This window comes from Manacus candei, unplaced genomic scaffold (genome assembly GCF_025592945.1).
Source record: "Manacus candei isolate 608988 ecotype Guabito, Panama unplaced genomic scaffold, ASM2559294v1 h1tg000077l, whole genome shotgun sequence".
NCBI lineage: Eukaryota > Metazoa > Chordata > Aves > Passeriformes > Pipridae > Manacus > Manacus candei.
The window spans coordinates 2050636-2065801 of NW_026138125.1; the positions used below are offsets into that span (position 1 = coordinate 2050636).

General features: G+C 37.7%; 1 protein-coding gene across 1 annotated transcript in view; it reads right to left on the reverse strand.

Moving 5' to 3' along the window:
• ZRANB3 (zinc finger RANBP2-type containing 3) overlaps positions 1–15166 on the reverse strand; it is a 42948-nt gene that overhangs the window by 14118 nt on the left and 13664 nt on the right. Inside the window, exons 3-7 of the mRNA XM_051810261.1 lie at positions 9427–9445; positions 6704–6882; positions 4075–4306; positions 2640–2725; positions 20–191 (exon numbers count right to left, since the gene is read on the reverse strand). Coding sequence (XP_051666221.1) covers positions 20–191; positions 2640–2725; positions 4075–4306; positions 6704–6882; positions 9427–9445 — 688 coding nt within the window. The remainder of the gene's footprint in view (positions 1–19; positions 192–2639; positions 2726–4074; positions 4307–6703; positions 6883–9426; positions 9446–15166) is intronic.

The window sequence follows — 15166 nt, forward strand, 5'->3', positions numbered from 1 at the left end:
AAATGTGGCAAAAATGTACCTTTGCTGCGGCCTGAGGGAGGTCAAAGGGAATGCGCTGCCTGACTTTGGGTGGTAGCTGAGTTAGAACATCATTCTTCAGTCTTCTGATCATTATTGCACTTAAAAGTTGATGTAGTTCTTCTAAATTTGAAGCCCCTCTACAGTCCCATTGAGCTCTTTTCCCAAAAAACCTGGAAATGAAAAAAATCAACACTAGATCTTCCACATTCAGTGGAAAACTTCAGTATGTAATTAATTTTAAGACAGGCTATTAGATATGAAAGCGTGCTGGGTAACAACCCCTGGAGCTCCTGTTTGTGCCAGAGAGGTGATTGTTTTCTCTCTGATTCCTTCCAGTGCTGAAGTCAGAGCTGCTACCACTTCCCAACAGACCCCACTGCCAGCAGGAATTACCATCCATCAGCTGCACACAATCCTCTGCCTAATCCCACTGCACTGCCGTGCCCACAGGAAGCAGAAGTTTCAGGTATGATTTTGGAACTCTTGTTTCATAAGAAGAATGTACTACCATGAGAATATTCTTTATTACATTATAGGCAGGAAAGTCATCACAAAAACTAAAAGTATCACCATTAATATTCCTTTGTTTCCCTCCCTGAGAATTCCTTCCTAGTTACTGTCAGAGGATTTACAGCTTAAGGTCCTGTCTTTACATGTAATACTATTTAACGAGCATGGTTACAAGAGGAAGTAGGTTTAATGTTAAAAAGCTAAAGGTTGAAAAAAGAAAGACTTTATTAACTCAGTTTTCCTTATTCTTTTTTTGCTGTTTTTAAGGAAGGGTTGCAGCAGGAACAGCAGCTTTGCACTGTCAACATTGCCAAGAGGTAATGAAATAATGAAAATGAGAGATTTTGGTGGCTTTGGAGAAGAGCCCAGCTAGCATTTTCCAGAGCCAGGGGAGTGTGTTGCAAGCATGTAATTTTTATTTTAAAAAATCTAAAAAAAAAAGATTAGATAATTTGAAGTCTTACTGAGCTTATCACCAGTGTTCTAATTGACTACAGTAACTTGGGAAAGTGGCTGAGGGAATCACTTCTGACTGGTGAAGTATTGGCACAACACACTGGGAATGCTGCAACGCCTCCTGCTCATATCCCTTCTTTTCTGTTTGTATGGCTGTCCTTGTAAAGGTCTCCTCCCTCCATCCTCACTGGGGATATAACAGAAATGGATGCAAATCCTCCCAGGAATAGTTTGGACCTCGGTTTTCAAACAGGTGTCTATGGACACCTCAGTGAAAACCACCCACAACATAAAATATATGCACAAAATAAATCTATGGAGTTTATTACCACAGGATGTTTTGTTTCAGCCAAGTCATGAAGAAAAAGTTATTCCTCTGAAGCCTGCCAAACCCTGAACTTCACTTTTATTACATTTATGGTATTCCAAAAATAAGTTAATCGTCTCTGATTGAGTAGCTACACCAGGCTGTGCCCACACACACTTGTGGTGTGAAAATTACAGATGCATTCAGTCAAAACACCATGGAAAAAATAGCATTTCTCCGTCTGAAAATTAGACAGTGCCCTTCCATGGTATTTGAAATTAAATACTGATAAAATGTGTATGATGGAGGGAGAAAAACAAGTTTTATGAAAATGAAACTATGTCATTATTACTGTAAAAATTAAACCTAACTGCCAGCTAATTTACTTGACAAAAATCTGTTATTTTGAATACATGCAAAGTTGGAGATATGAAATTTTTTAGCTAAGAAATTTTTTAAAGGTTCTTCCCTTCTTGTAACTTCTCACATTCCAGATTGTAACATGGAGTCAGATGGGTAAAAGCAAGCATTTTAAATTGGAGCTGCTTCTATCCCCTCTGCTTTAGATCATAGCTAGAGAAACCATCATTAAAATAAAGCTGAGGGAGGCAAGTCAGAGGGAAATGAATCCTCCTTAAACTAATAACTCAAAGCACATGAAACATATAAACTCATGAAAGATGCAAGAGAGAAAAATGGGTTAAAATTCATGAGTTACATGTGGGGAAAAGTGTGTAATGAGCAATGTCACTACACAAATTGGAGGCAGAGGGGTGGACAGGAATTGCAGTGGCTACCTTGGATCCCTCAAACAGAATTACAAACACTACTGTGCTTTGGGGAGTTTTATTCACTTACTTTTATTCAGTAAAGCTGTAAAATAAAGAGACAAGTATTGGACTTTTTTTTCCACTCAGGTATGGTGGGATAACAAAAAACCTGGATCCCACAACAAAGGGAGATATAAATTATTATATGAATGTGAGCATAAGACCAAGAGTCAAAAACGCCAGGTCTAAAAGTAAAACCTACACACTTCACACTAACAAAAGTAAAGGTGTAAATAATTTTACTTAAAAGAATGCTGGCACTTAAACTGTATTTCAAACTTTAACAGCTTTTACTTTTATTTAATAAAAGTGGAATTTATCAATTTAATAAATGTAATCCTTTTTCCAGTCCTCTTAGATGGAAGAGATGGTACCTCTCCCTGGGTTTCCAAGCAGGATGGTGTGTTACAGCAGTAGAGGTACTATCTACTGATTATCTCACTTCACATGGCAAGAAAAATCACAGAAATAATAATCAAAGAGATAAGAAAATAAATAAGTAATTCTAGTAATACCTGACACGAGCATTGCAGTATTTTTTAGCATATTCACTCCAAGTTCCAAATCTTCCTGGAAATAGTGCCTCAATCTGCATGAAAAGCTGTATTAAAAAAAAATATCAATGGTGAAAAATTAAAACTTGCCTGCAAATGTAAGACTATTCAGAAATAATTACTAACTGATTATTGTGTTAAGTCTACATTCTATAGCTGCACAAAAATACACAGCTTGGCCCACGAGCACAATTCCATGGGAGTACATGTGCCTTCAGACAGGACAGTTGTGGGAAATCCTCAGAGAACAGGGCACCCTGAGCACCATAACACAGCACTGATGGCTTGGGAAAGATTTACATTGAACAAGAAAACATGAATGCTAAGATGCTATTCCTAGAAATACAGCTTTTATCATTTGCCAGGTACATGGGCTTCTGCAAAACTTCAGTGCAGGTACTGCTTGAGTAGTCTGCTTCTTAAAATATGTGAAAAACCTACTTATTCTTAAATTTTACTTCAAAAAACCGAATCACTGAACTATACAAAGGTATTACACATTCTAACTTCAGTTCTCCGTCCAGGGTTGGTTCAATGTCTTCGGTACCTGTGCAGGAAGTTTCATAATTATCCACACCCGGAGATACAAATATTTGTTTTCAAATTTTAAGCAAACATTCATGATATAACAAGCCCTTTTCCATACAGTGGATATCTTTCTCCAGTTATAAGCTCGCCGAACAAATTAAATTATTAAAGGGTCTTGGCGTAAGTTCTATTTACACAGCAAGAAACTCTAAAATGTAAAGCAGTATTTATATAACTCTTATAGGTTCTCTGGATACAAATCAGCTCTTATATTTAATTTATTTCTACACTTGATAAAAAAAGGCAGTTTTCCTGGGTTCAGTAAAAAACCCAAGTGTTTTCTGGTTTCCTCTCTGCTCCTCCCTAACTCCATAAACTGAACTTCCTTCAAGAGAAAATTTGTCTTTCTGGACTGTGACAAGCACAGGACATATTTTTGCCACTTAAATGAACATCAGGAATATTCAGCAAAAAACCAAGGACTTCCTACATCAGATGATGAAGTAGAAGATTCAATACAAGTTCTTGTCTACCAAAGACTCTCCTACCCAGAGGAAACAAACAGTTCTCTACTCAGGGTCTTTATTTTCTATTTCCCCCAACAATCTGTTACCTGTGAGATTAATTTCTTACAAGAAGCACTGTCTCAAGTCACCTGTGCACAAGCTTGAAATAAGTTTGTAAAACCAACTGAAACAAAAATACATTGGTTTAGTTTCTTGTACTTGTGCCTCTCAACGCAGCCAGTGCACTTCTGGGTGTCACAATGCACGTAACTGTATATACTCAAGAAAACTACAGAACTCTTCAGTTATTACTGACACCACCCTTATAAAAGCCCCAAAACACAACATAGGACATCAAATACCTCTTCAGGTCTTCCCAGAGCAGGAGTCCCAGTAAGAAGCACAGCTCTCAGAGCTTTCTGCACAATTGGCAGTAAGATCTTGCTGCGGGTGGCGTTTCTGGATTTCATGTAGTGGGACTCATCAACCACAACCACCTTGAAGTTCTGCCTGTACAAAGTGTCTATCAAAGTCTGTGCATCAGAAGTTAACAGGCCATACCCCAGAATCGTTACTTTGCTGGTTGATATTCCCCTAAAAGAGAAAATCCACAAGCTTTCTTGGTAAATTGGTAAATTTTCATTTGCAATATGGCAAAGAAATGATTAAAAATTAATTTAGGAAGGTATGTATGTCTCTTTTTGGATTGATTGACTAGTGGGCTGTCAGGTGAACAATTAACTTTGGTTTTTGGGTTTAAAATGTCTCACACTTTTCACACACACATTTCACCATCATTTTCAGAAGCCATAAATTGCATTTAAAAGAACTTTCACGTACCTGGCTGTATTGCTTCAACCTGTGCCCACAGTATCACATGGGACAAATCCACTTTCTGGATAACAAGTTACACACAGTGTCAGCACCTGAACACCTGAAGCAACAATGTCTCTGTGCAAGCCCTCTACTGCTCTGGGTACAGCATCCTCAGATGACTGTCTAGACTGTCCCTGAGTATCTGGGCACTGTAAAAGTACAGTCTGGCCTGAACCTCAACCATGTGGAGAAAACATTCCTGCCAGAGCTCTCTATCCAGCATTTTTGCTCAAACAGAACATGAAGAAAACAAAAAACCTGGAAGCAGGGAACCAACAAGGCACAAGATGAAAAATTAGTATTTAATTGGAAATGAACTCATCATAATACATGTAGGGATGTATATAGGTCCACAAACTGATTTTAAAATCACTAGAGAGCACTGTGGCCCTTCAGGAGCCTTTGAGCAGCACAGGGACTGAAAGCTGTTTGACAGAAATCATCAGAACGAGGGTCAGAGCTGGTGTACCCATCTGTCAGGCACCACTGCTCTGCTGCCATGATTTTTGTCTTTTCTTCAGTAGCAAGAGATCAAAAAACCGAGCTGAAGTTTCCTTGAGCATTTAAGAGGAAGGGAGTATGTGCATGTGCACACTGATGCTGCTGGCTATGGAAGAGGCAATGGTTGGAGCACTGTGGTCACTGCACCACAGACTCTGGCTGTTCTGTACTGAGAAATGGAGCAACCAGGAAAACAAGAGTATCCTCTATCCCTTTGTGAAGTGTGTATAAAAATTTACAAATAAATCTATTTATTCTTAGTGGAACCAATTCATTCAAGAAACATCCAATTTCAAATTTAGCTAGAAATTACCAGAACCTTAATTGATGCCTAGGTATATTTTAACCCATTTAAATCAAAAAGTCAAACAACACTCAAACAAAAAATTTACTTGCTGAAGTTTTGAAGAAAAGCAAAGGATTGAACTGAGAGAAATCAAAGCTGAACATATGGAAGCAGAATGGAACAAAATGCTAAACCTACTTTGGCAGTTGTATTTTTGCATTTTCTTGCAAATGCATAAAACACTTTCTAATGTTAAAATATTAATTAGTTCAACACAACCTCACTTGTGGCTAGGAAGCCTCAGGGGGATTAAGTTCAAAAAAGTAGAAACCCAAGTTTTCATCTTTCCTTGTTGTTGAATAAAAGTGATAATGGTTAAGGTGTACTCATTGAAAAAACTCTTAAATATAAAATGAACAGGATTTTGTTTGCCATTTAATTTTGCCATCATTTTTCTTACTCCACATTTCCCCTTTCTACATTCAGTACTGTAATCATTAAGTGCCTTTTAGTTAAATAGCTTAAAAAAAAGGCTCATTTTAGTTCTCATATTCCAATGATAAACTTAAATCTTGACTATCAGTGGCAATTAAGCTCCAACCTCTTTTCAGTTGGATTTCTGTGGTTCCCACAAGGAAGGTTCCAAGTGGCAGGTCCTGGTGGTCAAGTCACTTTCTGATGCTCCCCAGACCACAAGAAGATCAGTCTCCCTCATACTGAAGTTTTAGAACAACACCCAAACATTACCATGAAACCACCCAAGTCATTTACAGTAAAGCAGACTAAAAAACCCTTGTAATTCAGGGTTACAGGGGAGTTATTCTACCAACACACCACACGTAGTCTCTCTGATGAATTCATGCTGCTAAGTCTAAAGATAGAAAGCCTAGGTCATGATGACCTTTTCAGTTATGTAGGGATTACTTATTCTAACTTACAGATTTTCTCAGTGCACTAAACAGAATTTTACCAGTAATTACCTCCTCATTTAGTAATGTAACCAGAAGTTTTCAAAAAATGTTTTACAGAAGCTAATGAATTCATCAGAGTTGAGAAATAACTGTGTATGTTCAATCTGAGACACACTGAAGGCATCTAATTTTCAGCAGACAAGCACTTGCTACTTTGCAAAAAACCAGATCTCTCAACTTCAAAGACAATGAGTAACTAGTAAAAAAATAATTACACAAAACTGGGAGGAGTGGTTGATATCCCAAAGGTTATATCTGATATTCCAGGGGGTTTATCTGACATCCCAGAGGGTGGCCCTCCTTGAGCAGGGGGTAGAGAACAAGGCTTTCCACAGAAGAACAACCAATTTTACTCACCCGACATCAGTTTTGTTCTGGATGATGGTAATGTCGTCTGGAGAGAGCTCTGGAATCCACTTCTCCATCTCATCAACCCAAGGGTATCTCAGAGAGGAAGGCACCACAATCAGGAGAGGCCATTCATTTTTGTAGTAATATGAAATGGCAATTGCTTGAATGGTTTTACCCAGCCCCATCTGGGAAAAGAAAAGAACAAGATTAGACACAGAAGTCTCAGCTCAGAAAGCATCTTCCACTCAGAAGAGCTAAAAAGAATTTGCAAAGACAGAGCCAGCTAAAGGAAACCAAGTCAAAGAGCTCATCACATAGTTTAATTAATCACCTGTTTAATTATCACTTGCTACCACAGATCATCCTTCATGAAACAAGATGTTTCTGTTAAAATGGATTAATACATTTGTTATATCTGGTTTGCTCATTAAAGCCAAAAGAAGCATTTCCATTCTTTTCAGATTTTCAGTTCAGGTTCTTAATAGTATAGACCAAAAAAAGACCAAACTCTTTAACATGTTAAGGTACAAACCCCATTTTTTTAAAGATTATGCAAAGGAAAGAAGAATATAGGATGCCTTTGTAACATAAAAACAACTTTGTTCTTAGTTGCAGAGGCAACTGGAGAACAAACAAGGGTCTGTGTGAACAACCCTGGTTTTGAACCAGTAGGTCAACAAAAAGGACTGCTCTCATTCACCAGAGCTAATGGGTTCTCTTTGGTCTGGAACACAGAGTGGGAAGTCCACATAGTCAGAATTCCCGTTTACAGACAAGGTGAAGGGGAATGATTCAATACATGTACATAACAAGAAAGTACTTGGCTCATACTGTCACGGTAGGAACACTGCCCATGAGTTATGACCACAGACAGCAACAGATGAATATAATATCCAGAATTTAGGGGTTTGTTCACATGGTAAGAGATAGTTACAGACTCCTGTTAAACATCAGAGCAGAGATTGGCCTTAAAATACTCTGTGCAGGTTTTCCACGGAGTCCAGTGGATATTGGAGTTCATTTGCTCCTGTCCAACTGCTCACAGCAGAGATACAAAACAACAGTATTGAATTTAAGTGGACTGATGTAATGATATAATGGAGGGATCTCCCAGGTATAGAAGAAAATATAACGAATCTTTCTACTATTACTAGAAATAAAAATAATCAGAGCTGCTATGATACTAAGTTTTTGTTCAAAATTGCTAAGTTTTCATTAAAATGTTCCTGAAAGCTCCCCTTGTGTCATCAGGAGTTCTCAGGCCAGCTGAAAACAAATCCCAGTGAAAGAAAAAAACCCAACAAAATAACATTAATTTGTAGTTGTTGCCACAGTTGTGTCCCTAACTCAGACTGCCCAGCCCCTGGTGATGATCCAGACAACTGAGCTGAAAGGAGCAAGGAGTAAAAGCAGGGCTCTTGGCATCAGTGCACCCATGACCATAGATTATGGCCTTGTTTTTTGATTTAAACTTATCTTTCTCCATCATGGAAATGGATGACACAAAAAAAGCTGAAATTTTGAGGGAAAAACATCTGTCCTCACTGCAGGGAAGAATGGAAATGTATTTTTAGAATACCTCTCAAAAACACACTTATTATATATTACTTTAACCTTTACATAGTTACACAATGCAAGTATATGTACAGTAATTCTAAGATCTCCAGTTTTCATACATAGCTTCTCTTTGTATACAAACTCACAATACTGATATTTTCCTTCCCCAACATTCTCTTATTTTAGAGACAGTCAAGAAGCTCAGGATATCCCACTGCTCAATACCTCCTCCAGTGCCAGACCTATTGTCATTACAAAATATACATTATTTACTTTGCAATAAATATATCTTGCAGGACTTTTTATTGCTCATATAATTACACAGAGCTCATTTTCTCATTCAAGGAGGGAAATAAGAATTTTTTTTTTAATAAACAAATACACTGCTGGTATTTTGATTTTTCCCAAGCTTCCCTTTTCTCTTCCCCTGAATACTTTCGTATTCTTCAAGGCTTGCAGAAATTTCACATTCTATGCCAGTTTATCTCCAGTTGTAATGAGATTTTTCTAGTATGAGGAGATGCTTAAATCCCAGTAATCCATCTCTCTCTCCCTCCTGGTGTGCCAAGAAAACCCAAATTAGAATAGGGAGAATATATCAATCCCCAAATATTACCACTCTTTCAGAAAGGTTTTACACTGACAACACAGCAAGAGCATTATTACAAAAATGTTTTATCTGTGGGAAGAAATGCTGGACTCAGATTTCCCTACTAGGGAATACAATGTGAATTTTCAAACGTATGGAAGCAATGAATTTCACTATCAACTACTTGATCAGTGGTTTTAAGAAAATTCATCTTTGGAAACCATATCTGTTAAAAATCTCTTTGGACCAAGAATGTCCACTAGTCCATTAAGAATGCAATTATAAAGTGCTTAAAAGAAATCACCTGAATTAAAGTTTTTAAGATTTAAGAATTCAAGAGATTTAACCCACCTAAATGCAGCTAAAAGGAACTTTCTAAGTTTTCTCAAACATTCTTTTAAACTCATGTCAGGATTCAGTTTTTTCCTCAGTTAGGTATTTCCAGAATATCTGCTGACTATCACAGGAATTAGGCTGCTTTCATTACCAGCCTTTCTGCCCACATCTCTCAAACACAAAAAGTCACCTCTGCATGAAGAATGTTAACACAAAATGGTGTTAGAGGAACAGGAACATCACTTACCTCATCAGCAATCATACACCTGAAAAAGAAATGAAAAGAGAGGGGGGAAAAGCAGAAATTAATACTAAATATAACAAATAAAACAATACTTACAAATGGATTACTATAAATTTAAGTTGTGGATTTGCAGAACCAATGAAAGGAAAAAAGGTGACTTCACTCCTCCAGGTGTCAACTAAAAAAAGTGAATTTGATCTGAATTTGAAAGGATGCCAATTGTTCTAGAAATGTACATTCAATTTGTGAGCATTACTGGAGAACTTGCAATTGCTGCTTAGGTCTAATGATACATTAATTGTAATCTTAGGAGACATTTTCAAGGCAGGAAGTGCATCTTCAGGGTTGTTTTGTCTTTCAGAAACAACAGTGCTTTTGCTGCTTCATGATTAAGGATTATTTATATGTCAGACTGATTTTAAAAATCTGCTTTCCAGAGCTGTCATATTTGTTTGAAAATAGAAGCAGACACTCCCTCTCCCCCACCAATTGTACCAGCTAAAGTATTAGAAAATGAATTTGATTTTTTGCCCATTTTGGAGTCACTTGATAACTCCTCCACGCAAAGACAAAGACAATTCCAAGTCTCCAGCCTAAACTGGTAAATTCTGTAAATTTACATTTTCTAAACATGAAATGCCATCTTTGATATGAATTTCTCAAAAGGTGCTTTACGTTATTTAGTTTATTGTGTACATTTTTAACTCAAAGATGCTCTAGGGACCTTAAATGTTTCTAGCCCATGAAAGCTTCTTCATCATCCTGGAACTTGATGATCTTTAAGGTCCCTCCCAACCCAAACCATTCTGTGATTCTATGTGTACCCTCTGTCTGCCAGTGTAAATTCCAGTGTCTACCCATTTCCCCAGTTTCTTTCAACTGAGGTAAAAAAATGAATTAAAAATTAATTCTTCTACAACTCAATTCTTTATAAATAACAAACTATGTATTTGCAATTGCTTTGCAACCCCCTCCTCCCCAGCTGTTGGGGATGGAGCAATGAAAACAAAGGAAGAAAACACAACGAGAAAAAGCCCCCAAGTCTGCAGATTTCCAAAGGGAAAAAAAGCAGGAAGAGAACTATTTTTAGTGGCAACTCCTGAGTCTGGGGCGTTAATGCCTGTGATTTGCAGCTGGGCAAAGACATTTACTTGCAGACAACTAAGACACAATTCTAATTTTAAAATGGCAGGTTTTGCTCCGACTGATTTTTTTTCCATTAAATACTCATTGTTAGTTGCTTAAGCTGAAGTTTACAAAACGAGTCTTTCTTTCTGCAGATTCTTTGAGGCCAACAACATTAATGTGCTTTCAGTACATTAATCATGTTTTTTAAAAACAGTTTGAGGCCTGAAGTCAATTGGAATTCACAATAACCTACTGTTGCAGTTGTACTTCTTACACAAACACAGAAAATGAGTGAGACTACAACAGTTAGACACAGAGTAGAGGCACCTCAAGAATAAACCACAGAACTTCTTGAATAAAAATTATTTAATATAAGGATACCAGGGCAAAAGTACAAATATAGCAATAACCAAGTAGCATCTGTTGTAAGGAATATGGAAAAGAGGACAGGAACACAAACATTCCTTGCCAACTTGTGCTGACAAATACTGGATTTCTCAGCACATCAACTTAAATTTCAGTAGAATTGCATAAATAATGTAATGTTAATGATGCCAGTTCAGACACACAAATCGAAGTGAGAATATATAATATCCTATTGCACTGTTCTTTGGCACATGGGAATTATTTGGACCCTCCTTTTTCAATTTTAGGATAACTGTCTACAGTGAAGAAATTCAGAGCGATTTACAAATCACTCTGACAATTAGAAGCTGAATAGCAAATAAAACAAAAAGCTTTAGAATTAGGTCAACCACAGGCACAGATTTTTTTTTTCCATAAAACTAGATTTTTTCATTAGGGTGATCTGTAGCCACTTAAGCTTTGATGACTTGAGTATCTGCTGACGACTAAGAAATTGTTCTGGTTTTCTTTCTGCCCTCATTTTCAGACTGCACCCATAAAACCTTTGGTGCTACAGAGTATCTTCTGTCTTCATGGTTATTAACTTCCACTTAATATGTCTGAAGTGAAACTTATGTAGCAGCAGCAAAACTTTTTAAAGCTCCAGTTAAAGTATCTGAAGGTGTCAAGCCCTCTGTTATGATACACTTAGCAACATGAATCACTGCTTTGATCCACACTCTTCACACCCGAATTCCTGAAGTGCTACGGGTTTTAAACTGCTAATTTATGCCAATTAATTAACATTATTGACACACTTGATAAAATTTTGACAAGGCACACCAGGTTGAGTTTATGATACAGCTAGGAGTTAATAAAACTAATGTAAGTGGAAATGGAAATGGAGGGTATTCAATTTATTTTATGACATAATGCATTTTAGAGCATTCATCTTGTGTAGCTTTCACAGCTCAAAAATAAGAATCCCAAAGATGCTTAATGTAGTTACAAAAGCTAAGTCCAGATTTTTTCCATTTGATTCTAGGGCAATGACAAATAGCTTATATTACCATGAGGGAAATCATCAAGTGTTCCCAGTTTATAATCACAACAATTAGATTTGAAATGTAAAAAACTTGCCCATCATCAGAGCCCACATCTCACAGAACTCACAAGGTGTCTAATAATTGCATTAAGCTGTTAACAAGCAATATTTTACATAATCTTAGAAATATGCAGCCTCTATTTAAACCAACCCTGAGTACAATCTCTATTATTGCAGTCAGACAAGCTGCCAGCACGGACAGAAAGGTTCTGTGCTGTCAAAGCAGAAGAAACAGACCTTCAGCTACACTGAAGGGACAAATATGTATTTTTGTTTCGCATATTTTGACTGCAGGAAGACAGACTTCTTGTTCTCTGAAGTTCAATTAGTCATTTCCTCTCAACTGGTAGTTACCCAATCTGAGCTTCATCATTCATGTCCCATCTGTTCATATGACACCTTAATAATAGCTCCATCCAAGAATATAAATCAGAGCTATGATACACACATTCATATCCTGTTATAAGCTCAGCCCACATGGGCAAAAGTTTCAGAAAAGCATGGAAAAAAAGCATTTTAGATGTCTCAGTTGCACTTACTCTCAGCAGTAAAGCCCAACCCTGCAAAAAGCACCACAGTCAATGGCAAATTCTTTCAGATTCGTTCCCATTTCATTTTCAAAGGTTTCCCTTCTTCAGAGCGAATCCTGTGGCTTTTACTTGAATCTCTGTCCATTCATCAAGGAAATCTACTATTTTTTCCTAGCAGAAAGCCCCAGGATCTCATTGGGATGCACTGCTTCCTACTATTCACAACCCTTCTGCAGTTGTAGGGTCAGCAATGGACACAGGACACATTTGGACACAGGAGTATCTTGCATAAACAGAAGGGAACCATAGTTTGGTCTCTACTAGGATTTAATAGTCCTTTCATTATGAGATGTATTATCTCCAAAATAAAACTACATTTTCCTTTAAAATGCAAACTCAAAGAGCCACAGGCAGTACGCTGGTGAGCGAACACACATGCAGAGAGCAAGGTCTATGTGCTGGTTCACCTCAGGTGCACAGAGCTCCAAAACCCTGCTGCTGATCCCCACCCTGAACAGAACAAATGCAAGTGCCTGAGGTTACACACAAAACCCATCACTGTGTGTGAAGATTTCTTCTAAATGTAGAGAATCCCTTAATTTAAGGGACCACACAAAGCTGGATGAGTCAGAACCAGATTGTCACAGAACAGTCTTGTAAAGGTATTGAGCACCAAGCAAAGGTGCACTTACAGATTTTCACTGCCAAACCCTGGAGAGAAACCAGAAGTAAGCATAAAACAGGTGAAGGAACTAAGAAAGAAACCCAAACCTGAGCCCTCTGAAAGCTCTCATCAGTAAAGTTCTGTCTCTGGAAGGACAAAAAGAGTAATTTCTCAAACCTCAAAGAGCCCAGGAAAAGCTCCTGGTTGTGTTGATGTCAAGAAGATTGGAATCAACTTTGCAAAGCAGAAGGAGAAACAGATCTTGAAAATTTTATGCAGATGAGCTCATTGGAGAAGCAGGAGGAAACTGAGGTTAAGCTCCTGTGGCATATGCCATATAGGCACACAAAAATAGACTGCATCAGAGAGAGGGGAACGCTCAAAGAGTTTCATAAAATGAGTTTCAGGGAAGAACAAATGTTTAAATGAGAGTCATTTCTATTTCTGTGCGTCTGGGTTACATTCAGGTCACTCTTTTTGAAATGTCAGCACTATTAACCAAGCAAAGAATACAGGCAAAGTCTCTTATATTAATTATGGCTACTTCAGCAAGGGATCTTCGTAAAGAGAAAGAATCTCATTTTGAACTTTGCTCTTGAAGGAATATCGACTAACACCACACTAGCACAAGTATAAGGTCTGTATAACCAAGGATCCCACTAAATCATACAGTTGGTGATAAAGGTTTCTTGTAACTACAGAAATCTTTTGCACTCATATCCTTTCTAAACTAGACAGTTGTGCTTCCTCATATGGAGGACTAAAAGCCAAAGGGGCACAGCAATCCAATACACCTATTGCCTGCTTGTGGGGATAATTTAACTTCTTGACTGATTTTTAACACCTATTTATCCAGAAAAAACAGTAGTTAGAACTGCAGGTAGCTTTGTCAGAACAAACTCCTTCCTTTTAAACGCATTTTCCAAGGCAAACACTCCAAGCAGTAGCACTTAATTTTTTAAAACACTGAAAAATTTTGTTACTACTGAAGCCAATGAAAGCTGTTTTTTGTTAATGCAGGCTTTGGAACATGTTGTACAGAGGAAGCTCACGTCTTTCTTTCACCAGTGTGGGTGTCCTGATATTCTTGGGATTCTCACCTACTCATGTGAGTCAGTTTTATATAACGCTACAACATATAATTTGCCTCCTACTCACAGGCCAACACTTTAACACTAACATCTTATCCCAGGGTTATTTAAGGAATCTGAACTTAGAACATTTTTATATAAAACTGCGCAAGCAGGCGTTCCATTTGTGTGTCAGTAATCACAGCACAGCCCCAAAACTGCAACCAAGAGCTGACTTCCTTGCAGAAATCATCAAGGTTGTTTCACCAAAAATAGTGCTCCAGGAGATGTAAGATAGGCTGTACCCTTGCTACTGAACTACACTATTTTAAAAACCCCTAAATCATAAAGAAACGACCTTTTATTTAACATAAGAAGCACTAAATTGCCACATCTGCAGTGCTGGTGGTTCTCAAAAGGAGTGTAGAGGAGAATGGTTGTGCTTGTCTTGTGCTTTCCTCAAACACTCCTCAACACGTGACTGAAAAACCCACCCAAAGTGCTTTATTAACATTTGAAAGCTCTCAGACCACATATTCTAGTATTTTAGGTTTGACAGAGATGTGTGGAATAGCACATATCAGAGTGGTCAACTTGAAGGTTAAGCTCAGACACATCAAGAAGTTTTTAGGTTATATTAGCTGAACTGTTAACAGAGGAAAACTCCAGTCAGGGAGACACCAAACAGTGACAGTGAAAACTCTTCACCTATTCAGTCACTGGCTGCAGAGCCAAATTGGTTCTCCAGCTGACTCGGTGCAAGGAAAACTGACTTCACTTAACTGGAACAGTTGCAATAACATCAATGAATTTCAACTCCTGATAATCCAGACTGCAAACTTAACCTTGCTGTTACCTGGCATGACTGAAATACCTGTGAGCAGCAGGTCTTCTCCAGTAT